The following is a 17947-nucleotide window of genomic DNA, read 5'->3' on the forward strand; positions in this document are numbered from 1 at the left end:
GATAAGATGCATTTACTAAGGTAATACTTAGTAGGGAAAAGTTTATTTGAGAAAAACCATTTTAAAAAATATTTTGCAATTAAGCTATCTGGAAAATTAACTTATCTGGAACTCTTCTTGACCAAAGACGGATAAATGAAGGACCTACAAAGTTAACAGGTGAAGGTGCTACAGTCAAAGCAGAGTGCTCAATGGTTAGCAACAGTGACAAGCCTGAACCACAGAAAAGTTGTGCCAATAACCCTAACCCAACCACAGTAGAAGACCAAATAGAATGGACTTAAAAAAAACAAACAACTTTATTCCAAACAGAATTACCAAAAGAAGAATGTTAACTCTAACACATTTAACAGATTTCATTTAAACTCAGTCACAAAACTCAAAATATCAAACAAAAACAGCTTTGTGTGCTTAACCACTTTTCATCATGAAACTTTAAAAAAAGGGACACGTAGAGAGTCCCCCACAATTTGGGAGTCACTTAGGCAAGCAAATATTTACTATTAAGCAAAAATGACAGTATTAAAAATGAAAAGTCCTCAAGTTTAAAGAGAATGCCTGTTCAAGTCTTTAATATGCATTTATATGCACATGAGAAAACAGTATCTTAATTTAAAGGAAATCAAGTCTGAGGGCTCACCCTTTCTTCACATGTGATGGCCTGTCTCGCCTTCATTTTGACTGCATACCCCTCACTACACAGTTTCATCTGCACTGACCTGCCATTTCCAGCAGTGTGATCGGCTGACCCGCTCCACACATCCTGTGTGCCACCCACGATTCCCTTACATGTTTGCACAGCACTAGAGCGGAGTATTACCCCTGTCATCGAGCTAGGAAAGTTCAGGTCTCCAAAGATGATTCTATATACACAATTCTGTTTTATTGCACAGTTTACAATATACAGCAGGTAATTACATAACCAACCGTAAAGAAGAATATTGATTATTGAGACAAAAACATCAACTGTCTCCAACCACAAATGAAACAAAGACACACAAACCTGCCACCATATAAAGGTGGCGTGTACTCTGTGATGCAGTCCTAAGGGCTCATACCATTCCTAAGTGTGTTAAATACAGAATCTGTAACATATTCCTGGTGGCATCAGAGCTGAAGTATGGGAGGCAGGACCAGAAGGGCCCTGTGCTCATAAGGCATCTGTGCCACCTATGTAACAAAAAGGCCACTTTTAAAGCTCTTCAGATAGTTATTCAATCATGTTTGCCTTTTCAAAATTATTACTAGTTCATACTGAAGATAAAAAAGCATAGTTAGAATCTCTTATTAATAACACTTTGACTTCTTTTAAAGTTCAGACAAAGCTGTTGGCTACCACAAGCAAGTCCTGCTGAATTTTGTCAAATTTAAAAGGTCTATAGGACAACACGAAACCATCCCTGGTAATGTATTTGCAGTTTGGTCTTCAGAAGCTGTAAAATGTGACAAAGAAATCCAATATATTAGGAGTTAAAACCATTAAAAATATTTGTTTTTAAATGCCACAAGTTTGAGACTGCAGAAACCAAAGCATCCCCTTTCAAATTCTCACTTCACTTCTATTTCACAAAAGTGCTTCAGAACTTGGTTATCCATCACCTTACTGGAGTGTATAGACAAAAGGAAGCCCATTCCCAGAGCATGGCCCCAGGCTGACTCACCTGCCACACGCTGAGCACCTACACACACCCATCAGTGCTCCAGCACCAGTGCCTTTGTCATTCATGCCCCCAAATCCAACCCGCTTCAAAGCCAGACTCCATTCAATAAGCCAAAGATGCTACTCACGTTTATTCGTTTATTCGGTGTCAAATCCTTGTTTTCTGAAATCCTCACATCTGCATCTTGGTTTTCAAAGTAAACTGCCATTTCCAACACAACATTTCCAAACAGGGCTGTTGTAAAGCTACTGGGCCTCATTACTGCCTGGCAAATGCTTGATAATGCTTCCCAATCCTTTAAGGTTGGAAGGATGCTTATGTGACCAGCCATATTGCATTTAGAGGTAAACATCTCTTTTGGACTATCTGCCCAGAAACTGAGTAAACTACCAGCTGAGACCCTGATTTTGTTTTGGTCAGTGTATGCACATATTCATATGCAGTTACCCAGAATGAGGAAAAACTGGTAATAAGAAACTTAACTACTCTGCCATGTCAGATGCTGGCAAGCAATCTTAACTACATATTTACAGATGGGGATTTTTAAAAGATTGATAAACCACTTTTCTAGGATGTTTCAGGTTTTATTAGTTATTCAATTGGTAAATAGGAGGCATTTTGCCTTACTGATCAGGGCATAAGACTTTAAAATCTGATTCCTTCAACAAGTTTTTCTCTGTTATGTAGGGGATGAGTATGCTATCCAGCTCTTACCAACTTCTAGCATTTAAAATGAACCTTCTAAATATCTTGATTTAGATTTTATCACCTCAAATGGCTTTAATGATAAAATGGTAAAACTGGGTTCCCAAAATGTAAAAATCCTAATAGAAGTCTCCATTTCCAAGAGTAAAATAAAAAAGACAACTAACACTCTGGGGTGAAAGCTATCGAGGTTTTTTTTTTTTCTCTTCTGTAACACTTAGAAACCAGGAGGGAAAAATCTAGAGTCCCATTAACAGACTTCCAAAATTCAATATTATGCAAGTATTTATCTTTTTTTTTTTTTTTTTTTTTTTAAGGAGAGTTCAAGAGAACAGGATACTTGAATATGAGAAACTAGGACTCAAAGTGAAAATATTCCCCAAACTCCCACAGCTCTTCACTAAGTTGGCAACAATTAATCAAAGAACTAAACTAACCAGAGTTTGATCCATACGCAATTCATGTGAAATTTCTTCACAGGATCAAACAGCTGTGACGAAATGTAAGTCTCCCCATCTTTTGGCAATAAAATAAGTGAAATTAACGTAAGGGCATTCGAAGGGTTTAAGGTCACATTCAGAACTAAACAACACTTTCCAACTCAGAAAGCAAAATGGGAGCTTTCACCTGCTGCTTGGGTCTGCCCTACTGTGTCTGAATAGTCTGGATGATGACCATCCCAACATGTACTTAGTTTCAAAACTAACACAAGCGATTTATCATGAAAAGCCTACATCTAATAATAAGCTGTTTTTCTCTTCTCTGTCCTACCACGTTAAATGCTTATGTTTAACGAATACTACCCTTTGCAACTCCTAAGAGCAGAGAAGAAATGGAGTAAGAGAAGAGAGCCTGAGAATTCACAGGGCTCTAAGAGCCTTTTCTCTGGCTGGTCATGGCCACTGATGTTTCAATACAGAAGATTTAAAGACTTTTGGAGAAAAGAACCATATCTTGGCTATTAGCTTTCCTTGTCAAAAGCCATCAGATAGATAGCTATTAACCAGGCAATTAGCCTAAAGTTCTTAGATAATGATTACAAAACAAAACCAAAAACCCCTTAAATTTTCCTATTAGAACCTTTTATTCTGAATTTGTTGGTGCTGAAGGAAAACAGCTCTGCCCCATAATTCATTGTGCCCTGAACTTATGACAACAACCTGTATTTGGTCAATTGGGAACAAAGCCAAACTACATTCTTCTTAGGTCTATGCAGTTAATAAATGGCACTTAACTGGTTTCTTTCAAATCATCTTTAACAAGAACTCATAAGTCGCATTGATTATACCCCAAGAGATGAGGGACCGATGGTAATTCAGGTGAGCACCTCTGAAGAGATTTGTCAGCTTTCTGTCTCGTTCTAGCCAGATTTTTTGGAACACCTTGGGAGAAGACTGAAACTCTCCACCAATCTGAGACTGCATGCGAGTTTTTACAACATTAACTGGAAAAAACAAGATTCCCAACATGGCACCCAACAGACCTCCACAGATAAAATCATTGACCAAATGAGCGCTGTGGGTGGTTGCGGTAGGCAGATGCTCCTTAATGGGGCCACGAAGGCCAAAGAAAAGGACATTGCTGAATCCATTACGGAAAAGAACAGGTACCAAGCCTCGATAATATTCTCTTATTCCATGGCATCTGAGTGCCTTGAAAGCCTGGTAAGTGTTTGTAAATTTGTCATGATGCCTGTGGTCTTGAAGCAATGTCTGAACTCTTTCCAATGGAGTGAAAATTGCTTCTGTTGTCCCTGCAAGTACCGCTGCCACACTACGGGTTGCAAACTCAGGGGGACTGATGTGCTTCCGGAGAAGACAGGATAAGTCCTCATACAGACCGAACATAAGCGCCAGCGTGGTGGTCTTCTGCAACAGTGGGGGAAGGATTCCGCGGTATAAGTTTCGAAAGCCATCCCTCCTCAGCTGAAGCACTGCGTCCCGGGTTTTGATTCCGTACAGCTGCTGCCGAAAGAGCACCTTCTGAATGGGAAATGTGATTGCTACATTGTTGAAAGCTGCACAGCAGCCGCACAGATAATGCTTCATTTCACCTACATTTGCAATGTGAGGTGACAGGTCTTGTTTGGAAGATGTCAGGATGGGCGGCCTCTTTTCATGAGCTTCTGAATCCACCATGTTGCTTAAGATCTTTCTTCTTCATGAAGGATATTTTTAACCTACAAATAACAAAATGACAATAGGTAACCATTATATATAGGGCTAAACATGTGCCACTTTTCCTTGACCCTTTAACTTCTGTAACACTATTACATTTCCCTTTTAGACTGGATGAGTAGTTGGTACAGTACTTGCCGAGGGCCCCTGGAGGTCCCGGACACCCTTGCAGGGGTCCACAAGGTCTTTCCTTTTCCAGCCACTTATCTGTGGGAAGTGGGATTTTCTGCTTATACTTCAACTAGAACAACTCCTCACAAAAGACACAAAGTAGACGCAGAGATGAGACTCCACCCACCTTTTATGCCCTCTCTTTTACGCAGACCTGCAATACTGTCAAACACTCTCTCTTCATTAAGTTGTTTTGGAAAACAGTTATTTTTCATGAAAACATGTTATCCATATTAACGTACAATGGGTTTATCACTGATATTTTAAAGTGAATATTTAAAAATTTTGTTTTTGTTTCTAAGACCATAAATAACTAATCCACATAAATAAGCACTCACATAAATAATCCACATAAATAGGGCCCACAATAATTTTTAAGCATAAAGGGGTCCTGAGACACCAAAACGTTTGAGAACTCCTGGACTAGTTCACATGTGCCGTAAACTATGTAATGGCCGTAAACTATGTAACGGTACATACCATTATCCTTCTGAAAAAAATTCAGAGTCCTCCACTGAGAAACAAAATATCAAAACACACATTCATTCTGTTCACTAACACTTACTTATTGGTGTCTAATCTGAACTAGGCCCTCTACAAATTGCTAGAGATTCAAAAGCAAGGAACTCATGGGTTGCCTGGCTGGCTCAGTCAGTAGAGCATCTGACTCCTGATCTCAGGGTGGGAAGTTCAAGCCCCACAGGGGGCATGGAGCCTAACTTAAAAAACCGAACAAAACCATAACCAAACAAACAAAGCAAGGAGCTCACAATTTAACAGGAGACTGCCAAGGAAAACAAATACACCAGAGCATAAATACCTTGCTACAGATAAGAGACACTGAGCATGCACTTTGGGAGGTAGAGGCTGGAAGAACAGGGTCACGGAAGGCCTACAGGTATGTACTATACACTGCATTTTCACGTATTTAATTCTCAAAACAATTCCATCAAGTAAACATTATTTTCCAAGTTTTACCAATGAAATAACCAATATTCTTCTTTGTCCGAGGTATGGAAAGTAACTGGTGAAGCTGGCATCCTAAGTCTGATTCCAGAGTTCATGCTCCTGCTATCATACCACAGGATAGCAAGGACTTTGGGAGGCTGCCCTGGACAAGAAGTGGCTATATATGACCGCTGAAGAAGATGTGAAGCCTAAATATAAAGGCTTAGCCCACTGAGTAAAACTAAGGTAAGGCCCTCCCTCAAGAACGCACCTGCTTCCTTAAAGTGGCAAGACCACCCTTGCCAGTCATTTACGTCTGATTTTCCCAAAAGGATCCAGATAGTTGGATCATCCAGAACAAACCCACAGCCCAGAAATAATCTTCACTGGGGAACTATATGGCAATTTTATATTTTATATTAATAGGCTAAAAAAAATTTAAATAATTTTTTTTAACGTTTATTTATTATTTTTGGGACAGAGAGAGACAGAGCATGAACGGGGGAGGGGCAGAGAGAGAGGGAGACACAGAATCGGAAACAGGCTCCAGGCTCTGAGCCATCAGCCCAGAGCCCGACGTGGGGCTCGAACTCACGGACCGCAAGATCGCGACCTGGCTGAAATCGGACGCTTAACCGACTGCGCCACCCAGGCGCCCCAAATACTTTATTTTTTTAAGCGATCTCTGTACCCAACATGGGGCTGAAACTCATAACCCCAAGATCAAAAGTTGCATGTTCCACCGACTGGGTCAGCCAGGCACCTCCACAGGCAAAATACTTTTCAACTGGTTTTAATTCCTCAACAGTATGAGACCACATTTATGAGGCTAGTCAACAAACCATTAAATAACCCAATTAAAAAATAAGCAAAGGACTTGAACCAGCGATTTCTCCAAAGGAGATATAAAAAAAGACAGAGGAGACTCCACCCATCTTTCAACCCAGGTGTGAGAGATACTACAAACTGTGGAACATACTCAGATGCCAGCAGGCATATGAAAAGATGCTTGACATCTAAATCATCAGAGAAATGCAAATCAAAACCACAATGAGATCATCTCACCCATTAGGATGGCTACTCTTCAAAAAACCTCAGAAAGTAAGTGTTGGTAGAGCTGCAAACCCCCGTGCACTGCTGGTGGGAATGCAATATGCTGTAGCCACTAAACCAGTATGGCATTTCTCCAAAAAATTAAAAACAGAACATAGGAGTCAGCAGTCCCACTTCTAGGTATGTATCCCTAAGAACTGAAAGCCAGTTCCAGGAGGTATGCACATATCCACACCCACAGCAGGGCTATTCACAACAGACAGACGAAGAAGCAGCACAATGTCCACTGATGAATGGTAAACAAGACGTGGTGCATACATACGATGGAATACTATGCGGCATTAAAAAGGAAGGAAATCTTGTCACATGCTACTACATATTAAGTAAAAAAAAAAAAGTCAGAAAAGGACATATGTATATACTTATGTAAGTGATTCCACTTATATAAAGTAGTCAAATTCAGAGAGAAAGTAGAACGTTGGTCAGCAGGGGCTTGGGGAAGGGGGAACACAGAGTTACTACTTAATGGGTATAGATTCCGTTCTGTTAGACGATGAAGTTCTGGAGATGTGTTCTGTAACAGTATAAATATACTTAACATTATTGAACTGTACACTTAAAATTGCTTAGGATAGTAAATTTCATAATGTGTTTTTTACCACACACATAAAAACACTACATGTAAGGATTTTAATGGTAAATAAATAAAAAAACAAACTGGCTAGATAAACCATCTAGGTCTTTTTTTTTTTTTATGTTTATTCATTCTTGAGAAAAAGAGAGCAAGCGGGGGGGGGGGGGGGGGCAGAGAGAGGGAGACACAGAATCCGAGGCAGGCTCCAGGCTCTGAGCTGTCAGCACAGAGCCCCGTGCGGGGCTCGAACCCATCAACTGTGAGCTCATGACCTGAGCTGAAGTCAGACACCTAACCAACTGAGCCACCCAGGTGACCCTCTTTTCTATATTTTTTCAAGTTATTTGTGTCAATCTATTCAACTGTTTTCCAAAGATGAGATGACAATAATGAAGCCCTAATTAGAACAACAAAAGGCCAACAGTGACAGACCAATGAGACAAAGTTTCAAAGTAAGCAAATTACTATATCTCTCTGAGGATCAGTTTCCACACTTACAACTGAAGCCAATGTCATCCACCATGCACAATCCAAGTGAAAGTCAACTAAAGAGTCTTAACCCCAATGCTGGGGACACAGTGAAAAATGCACTGAGGGTCCAGTCAACAAATGTCAGCCTTCCCACTGGTTTCCTCCCTAAATTTTTAATAACAATGTTTTTTGTGTTTGTTTCATTCAGACTTCTAGGAGAACACTGTCAAGATGATTTTAATTTACTTTTGTTGGGAAGTTCTTCTTTACTGATTTTAAATTGGCCTCTTAGCATACTATGAAAATTAAATTCAACCAACTTATTCAATTCCTTCCACGTTCAGGCACTGCCCTACGTGTCAGAGACTAGAAATAAGCAAGAACCCTGGCCTCAGGGCAGATAAGACATGCAGACAATTAGACTACAGTGTGATGAATGCCAAGTGCAGAAATAGACACAAGGTACATAAAGGCCCCACAGAGGAAGGGGTCATCATTAACTAGCAGTCTGACAGGGCAGGACAGGACATGTGGACAAACAGGGTGAAGCACCTTCAACCAAAGAAGGCAGCACAGGCTAAGGTGTAGGTGCTGTGTCAAAGGAGCAGCAGTATCACATTCTGGAGGAATTATTCCAGTATGTTCTGCTAGAGCACCGTGTGGGTAGAAGATGGGTGGGCAGCAGTGGAAAGAGAAGCAGGCTTGGACCGGTATTATCAGAGACCCTCAGGAAGATTCCAAGACCCTCTGACACTACGGAGTACGATTTTTCCCTTTCTCATGTGAAGCAAATGGAAAACAAGCTATTTTCCTTCACCAGCGTCTGTGTCTTTCCACGAGATAGACTACACTAACAAGAAAATGTAACACTGAACCTTTGGCCCAAAGTCTCTTTGTTTTGGAGTTCCAGTTGGCTTGCTCCATGATTCTATTAGAAAAGATAAACTTGCCCTCAGCTGAGAAAAACTGTGACACCACTGCAGGCCCAAACTCTGCCATTAAGGAAGGTCCTAAAAGGGGTCAGGAAACTTTTCTTGCCACTAAATCCCCTGGTTACACTGACAGAAAATGACAGTGCCAGGTGCACAATCTTTCACTGTCCACCCACAGGGGAGCCACACCATCCCCCTCAGGCAGGGGCACTGGAAGGAGCGGAAATGCATCTGAATGCTGCTTAGGTACATGGTCTATCCGTTTAAAGGGGCAGTAAAATCTGTTCCACTGCAATGTAAATAGAGTAAGGCCTGGTTCAGAGAGAGGAATTATTTCTAATTTTGGCAAGGATGAAAACAGTTAAACTATGAAGTCACCTGTATGTTTGACAGAGAGAGGCCACATTCCTTGGAGTTGGGCTGCTTGTAGATCCAATAAAACAACAAATGAATCATTTAAACGGAAATTCACAAAAGAAACACGTATTAATTTTTCGGGAAAAAAGTACACATTAGAAATTCAACATTTAAAAAAAACTTTTTTTTTTTTTTAAGAGAAAATAAAGTTGTAAATAAACTAAATAGACAGACGTCTTTCTGCTCCAGGCTCGCTGCCCTGGCTCAGGGCTCTTCAGGCTTGCCTAACTCACACCAGAGCCTCTTTACTAGTCAGCCTGCCACTAGTGATACAATGCATTCTGGAATTTTCTAACAACAGCAGAGATACCCCAGTATTTTGGATAATTGCATAGCATTCTAACAATTGGATGTATTACATATCATTTATTCTATCTCCTATTTTAGTCCCTGTTTTTTTGTTTAGGTTTGCTTTTTTTTTTTTTTAAAGATTGATTCATTGGGCCGCCTTGTACACACACCTTGCTTGGGTGAACTCTCACAAGGTTGTCTGTAGGGTAAATGTTTAGAATGGGATTGCTGGCTCAAATACTACTTGATAGCTACTCCAAATTGCCCCAGAAAAATTATGATTTACACCTTAAATTACGTGTATGCCAGTACCAGTTCTGATACCATTTCCAGCAGCAGGTATTAATTGTAATTTCTGCCTATCTGATGGGTAAACAAAAACCCTTCATTTTGTCATTAAAATTTTTTTAACGTTTTATTTATTTTTGGGAGAGAGAGAGAGAGAAGAGAGCGTGTGAGGAGGGGAGGGGCAGAGAGGGAAACAGAGGATGCAAAGCAGGCCTTGTGCTGACAGCTGGAAGCTTGATGCGAGGCTTGAATTCACAAACCGCGAGACCGTGACCTGAGCCGAAGTGAGACGCTTAACCGACTGAGCCACCCAGGTGCCTGTCATTTAAAATTTCTGATTAAAATACAGCACTTTTTATTTTTGACCATTTGGATTTACTATAAATTTTCACGATACCCTTTTTCCTGTACACAGAAAAAATTTTTCTGATTTGTAAAATCCTTTTATATATAAAGAAGTCCATCCTAGTTAAATTTATCAAATTGCAGCAAATACTGTTTTATCATTTTTGTGGTGCTGAAGTTCTCAATTTATTATTAAATCTATTCATCTTGGCTTCTAGGTTTTGTAATGTCCTCAGAAGGCCATCATTACTCTAAAATTATGAACAAGTAACCCACAGCTGCTCTCCTCTATAGCTTTATTTATCATCCATCCATACTGTGATCTGTCGAACGACACAGTAAGGCCTGAGGCAGCGAAGAGATGCCTCTGGAAGTGACTGGTGAGCATAAACTAAATGCCCATAGGCATGTGCACGGTCCCTCCGCACTCGCTCTGCCCCGGGAGCGGCACAAGCACTTCTCTCGTGCCAACCTGCTCTGACCCACTATGGTGGCAGGACACGTGTCACCATCTGGTAGGGCTTCCCCATACTCTAAGAATTCTCGGCTTTCTGGCTTTCACGTTTTTCCTGGTAAACTTTTTTTCATATAGATACTGAAATTTGTGTCTAGTTTATCTTTTTGGTTGCTATTATGAATGTGCTGATTCCCTCCAATTAATTTTCAGACTGCTTTTTGTCTGCATACAAAAAAAGCTACCAATTTTTGTGTATTAAGGTCAGAACCAGCCAATTTACTGAATCCTCTCGCAACTTCTGTTTTCTGGACTGGATTTGATTCAGCTTCCATCACATAAAATACCACAAGTTATTTTTATTTCTCCTCTATATGTCTTTTTTCTATCTTACTAGACTCACAAATACTTCCTGAACAAAATTATGGTAATAGTGAATGTCCTTATTATTTAATGTTTAGTTTTGAGAGACAGACTGACAGATAAAGCATGAGCAGGGGAGGAACAGAGAGAGAGGGAGACACAGAATCTGAAGCAGGCTCCAGGCTCGGAGCTGTCAGCACAGAGTCTGACATGGGGCTCACAGTCGCGAACCGCAAGATCATGACCTGAGCCGAAGTTGGACACTTAACTTACTGAGCCACCCAGGCGCCCCATATATTTTTTTTAATGTTTATTTGAGGGGGAGGGAGGGAATCCCAAGCAGTTGTGCTGCCAGTGCAGAGCCCAACAAGGAGGTCTATCTCACGAACCGTGAGATCATGACCTGAACCGAAATCAAGAGTTGGATGCTAAACCAGCTGAGCTACCCAGGCACTCCTCTTTATATTTTTCTTGACATTTCTGGGAACTTTGCTAGGAATTAATGTTAAATATGACACTGGTATTTTTGGTGTGAGAGATAAGAAGCTGTCATCGGAGTATTCATAATCTAAGTCCTAGCAGTTTACAGGGAAACAGATCATCATGACACAAAAATGTTTGATTAACTGGCCCCTATAACATCTGTACCCACTCAAGTAAACTTCTCTGTTTGTCATCTCTCCCTACCCAGCTTTAGGATTGTGCTGCAAACATGGAGTGAAGCATGCCTTTCCAACACTACCACATTTCATCAAATTACATTAAAAACCCCAACACTTCATCCTGCATTCATCCTAAGAACTGTATCTTTAATTATAACTTAAGCCCCTTTACCTCACTATTTACTAGGAAATTATGTTTCCCATTAAAACTGGATTCCACTTTTCTAGTACTAATGATCAACTGGTAAGGGCTTAGAGGATTTTCAAACATGGGAAAGGAATATATTTATGCCTGTATTACTGAAATTCAACCACCCTCAACCCTTCCCACCACCACTAAATCAGGAACTTTGGTCAATCGCTTTCAGGGAGCTACTGAGATGATCATATGAATACAAGAGACAGAGCCAGTATAACATTTAAGAGCTGCAGTTTACAGCCTGGGGTCAGATACTGGCTCTACCACATACCCACTGTGTGACCTTCAGCAAGTTCCTCAAGGTCTCTATGGCTTAATTTCCTCATTTATAAAATAGGGATATTACCTACTTTATAGGTTGGCTCAATTAATTGTATTACTGCACGTAAAGTATCCAGGAGAGTAGTCCAGAGCACCAGAGGTGCTCAACATGGATGAACTATTATTACTGTTCCTCTCTGATGGGTTAATGTTAGCATATTTCTTGTTAATTACTTGCCCTTGTAACATGGGAATGAATCCTCTTTGGAAATGATGAAATGTTTTTTTAAATGTATCACTAGATACATTTGCTAATGTATCACTAGATGTATCACTAAATGTATCACTAGATACCATTTGCTAATATTTTAAAATTTCACATCATGAGAACATACCAAGTTTTCAATTTTAGTACCTTCTTCAGGCCAAGTTCAGGCATCAATGTTCCACTGGCTTTGTAAAAAGAATCTGTCACTTTTCCTTCCTTATGCTGGTGAACAATTTAAATCTTATCAAAATTATCTGTTCCTTGAAAGTTAAAACAATTCACCTGTAACATCATCTGAGCCTGGTGTTTTGGGGGATGGCAGCTTTTTGGTAACTTTCTCAATTTCTTCCATTGTTACTGGTCTGTTAGGTTCTTTCTTCTGGAGTCATTTTGGTAACTGGATTCCCTTTAAAAAAAAAATCTGGTTTATTTATACAGTCTTATATAGTACTTGCTGTTTTTAAAAAATACTTCTAGTCTTGAGCAGGGCAGGCAGTTTATCAAATTTACATTCCCCCATCTCAGCAAAAAAAACAAGCTCTCAGATTTACCAATTTTACTATTTTTCAGTTTTTAAATGTTTTTCCTCTTTATCTCTTTTCTTGTTTTATCTAGGCTTATTGTATTCTGATTTCTCAAGTTAGATGGGATTATTCACACCCAGCTACAGAATCCAAGCCTGTTTTAGCTTTGCCCGTCTTACATCCTCTATTTATGCATCTTTCTTGTGGCCTACAGTAAAGACAAGGACAGATCTCAGTATCTGGCAGTCGTCCTCCAGTCACAAAAGATTTGATGATAAATACACCCTGAAGCTGACCTTGATTAGTGTGAGAACAAAGCAGCAGCAGCAGCTGCGGCGGCTGCTGCGGCAAAGCAAGCTGAGTATATGAAGTCCATTACTAAGTTTTTTGACCACAGCAGGACAAAGGGAAGAGATGTATACAAACCTGAAATATCCAGGCTCCATGACAATCTTGCCACAGAAAGAAAAATAAAATAGCCATTGGCAGCCATCTTTCTGCTAGATCATGCTGAAATGCAGGGGGAAGGGGAAAGAAACAGAGAACTTAAAATGGATAAAGAAATGTTTTTTAAAAGTCCCTATTTTGTCCTGAAATTTTGGTCCATCCTGGGGAAACAGGATCTTCTAGCACAGATATGAGAAGCCATAGCTCTGATATCTAGCTACAGCCTCCTTGATTTGATGACTACATTGTTATGATTTGCTTTTCTGTTAAAGCATTTTTGCTAAAAGCCATAGACTTCCTCCTTCCTACGTAGCAGTACTTCAGTCTTTATATAGTATAGCATCATGCCATGCAGCATTTGAAGACTCAATTTTCTTTTAAGATTTTATTTTATTTTTTAAGTAATCTCTACATCCCATGTGGGGCTCGAACCCATAATTCTGAGATCAAGGGTCTCATGCTCCACTCACTGAGCCTGACTGGTGCCTCAAAGACTCAATTTTTAAAACCATTAACCTGTTGCTGACTTTATTATGCTAATTCCTGTTTCAATAGCTGTTTCCCTGAATTCAGGATACAAGTGCTTGTATAGGACAGCTTTCCATCATGCATTATTTTTGTGGGTATTTTATACGACTTAGGGAGAACTGAAAAAAGAAAACCCACAGCTTTTTAATTTGTTTAAAACACACCTTCTGCCTCATACATTTTGTGCTTTTAACCAGTCAAAGAAGCCAATGGCATTTTAGTTCATTTTTATTTATCACCAATGGCATTTTTAGTTAAAAAAAAAAAAGTCTAAAGATGGTTCAGAAGTTTGTCAGGGTACAGAGTTTGATAATTATTAATCACTTAGTCTTCTCCATCATTACTTCTTACTGTTTTAGCTGACAGATGTGAATTTAAAAACTTGTAAGTACTACACTCGCCAATCTAGGATCAACCAACATTTTAAAAACTTGGCATACAAATGTTTTATATCTATGTAAAACTCTGCTCTTCTTCAGTCTCAGGACTAAGAATACTCAGATTAATGTATATGTTATATAATACACTGTGAAAACTCATGAATGTAAAAAATTTCATTTAAATACATAACCGACTTGAAATTCTACAGTCACCACCTACAAGCTGTTTAACAATCTATTGTTCCTTGATAATACAAACCAAGTTATTTGTACACCTGACTAACCAAATTTTGTCCATGTTCACTTTTAGTTTTTACTGGAATGATTTTTTAATATTTTGAGAGAGAGAGAGAGAGTGTGTGTGTGCAACAGTTTGCACGGGGGAGGGGCAGAGAGAGGGAGGGAGACACAGAATCTGAAATAGGCTCTGAGCTGTCAGCACAGAGCCCACACGGGGCTCGAACCCTAAGCCCGTGAGATCAGGACCTGAGCCGAAGTCAGATGCTTAGCCTCCTAAGCCACCCAGGGACCCCTGGAATGATTTACGTTCTAAAATTTTGCAAATTAAAGTTACTTCATCTAGTTTGTCACAGCTCTTTGTAATAACGGAGACTGTTATTAAACAAACAGTAAACTGTGGCTCACAGAAGTTAGTCGCTTACTGACCACTGTATTTAACTATTTTAAGATATTTTAAGAACATCACTCTACATTTAGAGTATCAAATTAACAGGACTGGATATAGAAAAAGGAAGGTAATGAAACCCTCCTAGACTTCATAGATTTAAAAATTTCCCTCTAAATTATAACCTCCTGAGACCGATGTCTTCAAAGAAACCAGATGCACATGGGAAAAGAAATAAAACTAAAGCTTTCCCTCTAGTTTCATCCTACACACCAGAATGGTATGAATAGGTTCCTAATTTAGCAACAGAAGGATGGGGTGCACAGTATTCTGTGAAAATGGAGTTTAGAACTTTACAATGTTTATCTATATTGCAAACATGGCTCAATCTCTTTATTAAACTAGCCTCTATACAATTCCTTAACATGGATAATTCTGTGCAATTTACTGCAAAACTTATTTAACAAAATTTTATCCTATTTGCTACCTAAAACACTCAACCTATCTGATCAACAGGAAGCACAGTTAACAAGCTGACTTTCAAGCAACTACAAGTGTGAAACTTTTGCTGCACAACCCAACAGTGTAAAGTCTACTCACTGTAATTTACAGCCCACACGGATAAACAAGATCCAGATATGATCCCAGCACAAAGGTCTTTGTGCAAAAAGTGGGGGGAAGGCAAGTGTAATTCTCAAAGGATGTGAACTCCCACAAGTCAGCAGGTCTGAGTCAGCATTCAGAACCAGATCGGTCTGGGTTCCAGTCCTAGTTATGACAGTATCTTGCTAGAATACACATAGCAACGTCCCTAATTTAAAAATCCAATTCTCTAAGCTTACTTTATCAAAGGAGAAACCAAATACATCCGGTCAGCAGTAACAGCTTAGTGCATTTAAAGAAAAAATCATAAGCGTGACTCCAGATCCAAAGTGCCTAACCTGTGCTCTGGAACCACTAGGGGACCTGACCAGTTCTGGCACCTTTTGATTTTACTGAATCCCTTTCCAAGCAAAGGCGGAGGAGGCTCGAACCCGCAAGGTCACTACGCATATCACCTTCAGGGCTTCTGTTTCACTGCTGACAAGAGAAACCAAGGGTGGGAATTAAGACCAGCTGTGTATAGCTGACGGGGCAAAATAAGGGTTAAGTGTAAAGGGTAAATACAGCTGAGGCACCGACGTGTTCCCCCTACCTAAGCTCAGTGCTAAATAATCACTACAGAGATTCAGAATGAACATCGCCCGCCTGCCAGCTTCCCCCCCCCCCCGCCCCCAAGCCTTGTACAATTGAGTTTCCCACAACGCAATGCAACATGGTGTCGCAGATTAAGCACTGCCTAACTGTGGCTGAATTGACGGCCCTCTGAGCGTCCATATCCCCAATCTGGCGTAAGGGGCAGGGGTGGAAATTGGGCAGGATCACCGAAGGCCCTTCCGTCTCTGACAGTCAACAGGCTCCGGAGGCCCGGAATCCCAAACCCCGAGGGGCGGGGGCCCTTCCGGCATCCCAGCGCCGCCAGCGCTGCTCTCCCCGGGCGCAGCGGGCCCCTCCCCGCCCTACGGTTTGTGCGCGGCGTGAGGCACCTCCCCGGCAGAGGCGCGTCCGAAAGAACGCAGTCTCCCTCGCCAGAAAGGCTCGCTCCGGCAGCCAGATGGCAACCCCCGCCCCGCGAAGTCGGAGGGCCAGCGGGAGAGCCGGGAGCCGCGTGGGCGCGGAACCGACCCTGCGCGCGCGGCGCCTCCTCCGGCTCCTGCGGCTTCGGGCCCCACCCGGGAGGGCGCGCGGGAGTGACTAGGCGCGCAGAGAGGGGTGGGCCCCAGGGGCTGCGCCAGAGGGCCCGCGCAGGGCGACCTCCTCAGACCGTCCTTCGTGCTTCCGCCCTTGCAACCCACAGGCCGGGGGAAGGCCCGTGCTGCCCGCTCGCCGGCCTCCTGCACTCACCCATTGCAGCGGGCATCCGGCTCCGCGCGCGGTAGCCGCCAGCCCGCAGGACGGCTAGCCGGCGAGCCAGCGGCTGCGCAGGCGCAGGCCTTGACCGACCCGGCGCGCGGGGCGTGGCCTGACGCGCTCGACGCCGCCGGAGCCCGATCACGTGAGGCAGCCGCGCGGCCCCTCCCTAAAGCCGCGGAGAGTCAGGTGACACCGCACAAGTCCTCTTGGCGCCGGCCGGGCAGGTGTAGGGTCATCCACCACACCTGTCGTAAGGCACTGGGTCTCTACTAGCGCGAACACCGTTGCCTTGGCGCCACTCGGTGGCCTTGCCGTGCCACGAGAAGCCAGCGCGTTCTCCCGCGTCCAGTCTGGGGGAGGGCCGGTGGGCATTGACAGTTGTGGGTGGCAAGCGCTGAAAGTGCCCCGCCTGGCTCCCCTCTGTAGCCTCGGTTAGATTTCATGACACCGTCCCAGGGGCCTTTTGTCAGCTACCGATGCCTCAGGCCACAGAGGAACACCTGTGTATGCTTAACAGATCACGCTTAAACTGTTCCCTCAGACAACCGCAGGTCTCGGATTCTACTGCACCTGGAGATAGGAGGCTTAAGTAGAGTAATAGCCTTGTCACTTCTGGGAGTGACCCTGGACAAGTCACTGGTTCCTAAGCGCCAAATCCCTGTCCGAAAAGTAATGCCTGCCTTGTGTGCATCTTTTGGCTCTTGTAAGAATCACTACGAATTATGACCTGACTCTGACTTGTAAACTGGAAGGCAACACAACAGGTGTGAGGGGTTGGAGGAAACGTGAAAAGTCAGCCAGGAGAGGAGAAGCGCTTCGGGAGGCTGCTGAAATACAAGGGAAGGATGTGGGTTAGTCCAAGAGGCCACTTCCACTGGGTGGAAGCATCAGTCAGGGATTAGCTCTCGGTGGGTGGCTTTCCCTGCCCACTTGTCCAGAGTGCGCTTTGTAACTATCAACTCCAAAATTTTGTCTGGTCTGCTTGAGCTGGCTGTTTAACTGCTGCTTGGGATGTAGGAGACCGTGCCACCTAATTTCAGCAAACTCTTCTGAGATACCTGCTGTGTGCCATTGTTCATGCCCAAGCCCCCTGGGGGAACTTAAAATCTAATGAAGGGTGTAAAAACAAAGGACTCTGGAAATTCTGAAGCAGAGGGCCTTTTCCCCTTGAAAGAGAACTAGGGATGGCT

General features: G+C 42.2%; 1 protein-coding gene across 8 annotated transcripts; it reads right to left on the minus strand.

The window, feature by feature from the left end:
- Positions 1-283: 283 nt before the first annotated feature.
- On the minus strand, positions 284-16860 carry SLC25A51 (solute carrier family 25 member 51). Of its 8 annotated transcripts, XM_040481740.1 has the most exons (5): positions 16749-16852; positions 13251-13334; positions 12583-12706; positions 9131-9172; positions 284-4545 (listed from the first exon to the last, which is right to left on the minus strand). In XM_040481740.1, exon 5 carries the CDS (start codon positions 4502-4504, stop codon positions 3611-3613), a length of 894 nt encoding a protein of 297 aa, XP_040337674.1. In that variant the 5' UTR covers positions 4505-4545; positions 9131-9172; positions 12583-12706; positions 13251-13334; positions 16749-16852; the 3' UTR covers positions 284-3610. The 8 variants fall into 8 exon arrangements, with proteins under 8 accessions (XP_040337674.1, XP_040337676.1, XP_040337672.1 ...); XM_040481742.1 differs by lacking the exon at positions 9131-9172 and having other exon boundaries at positions 12583-12697; XM_040481738.1 differs by lacking the exon at positions 9131-9172.
- Between the last annotated feature and the right edge of the window lie 1087 nt (positions 16861-17947).

This window comes from Herpailurus yagouaroundi, unplaced genomic scaffold, assembly GCF_014898765.1.
Source record: "Herpailurus yagouaroundi ecotype Mexico unplaced genomic scaffold, PumYag 160, whole genome shotgun sequence".
NCBI lineage: Eukaryota > Metazoa > Chordata > Mammalia > Carnivora > Felidae > Herpailurus > Herpailurus yagouaroundi.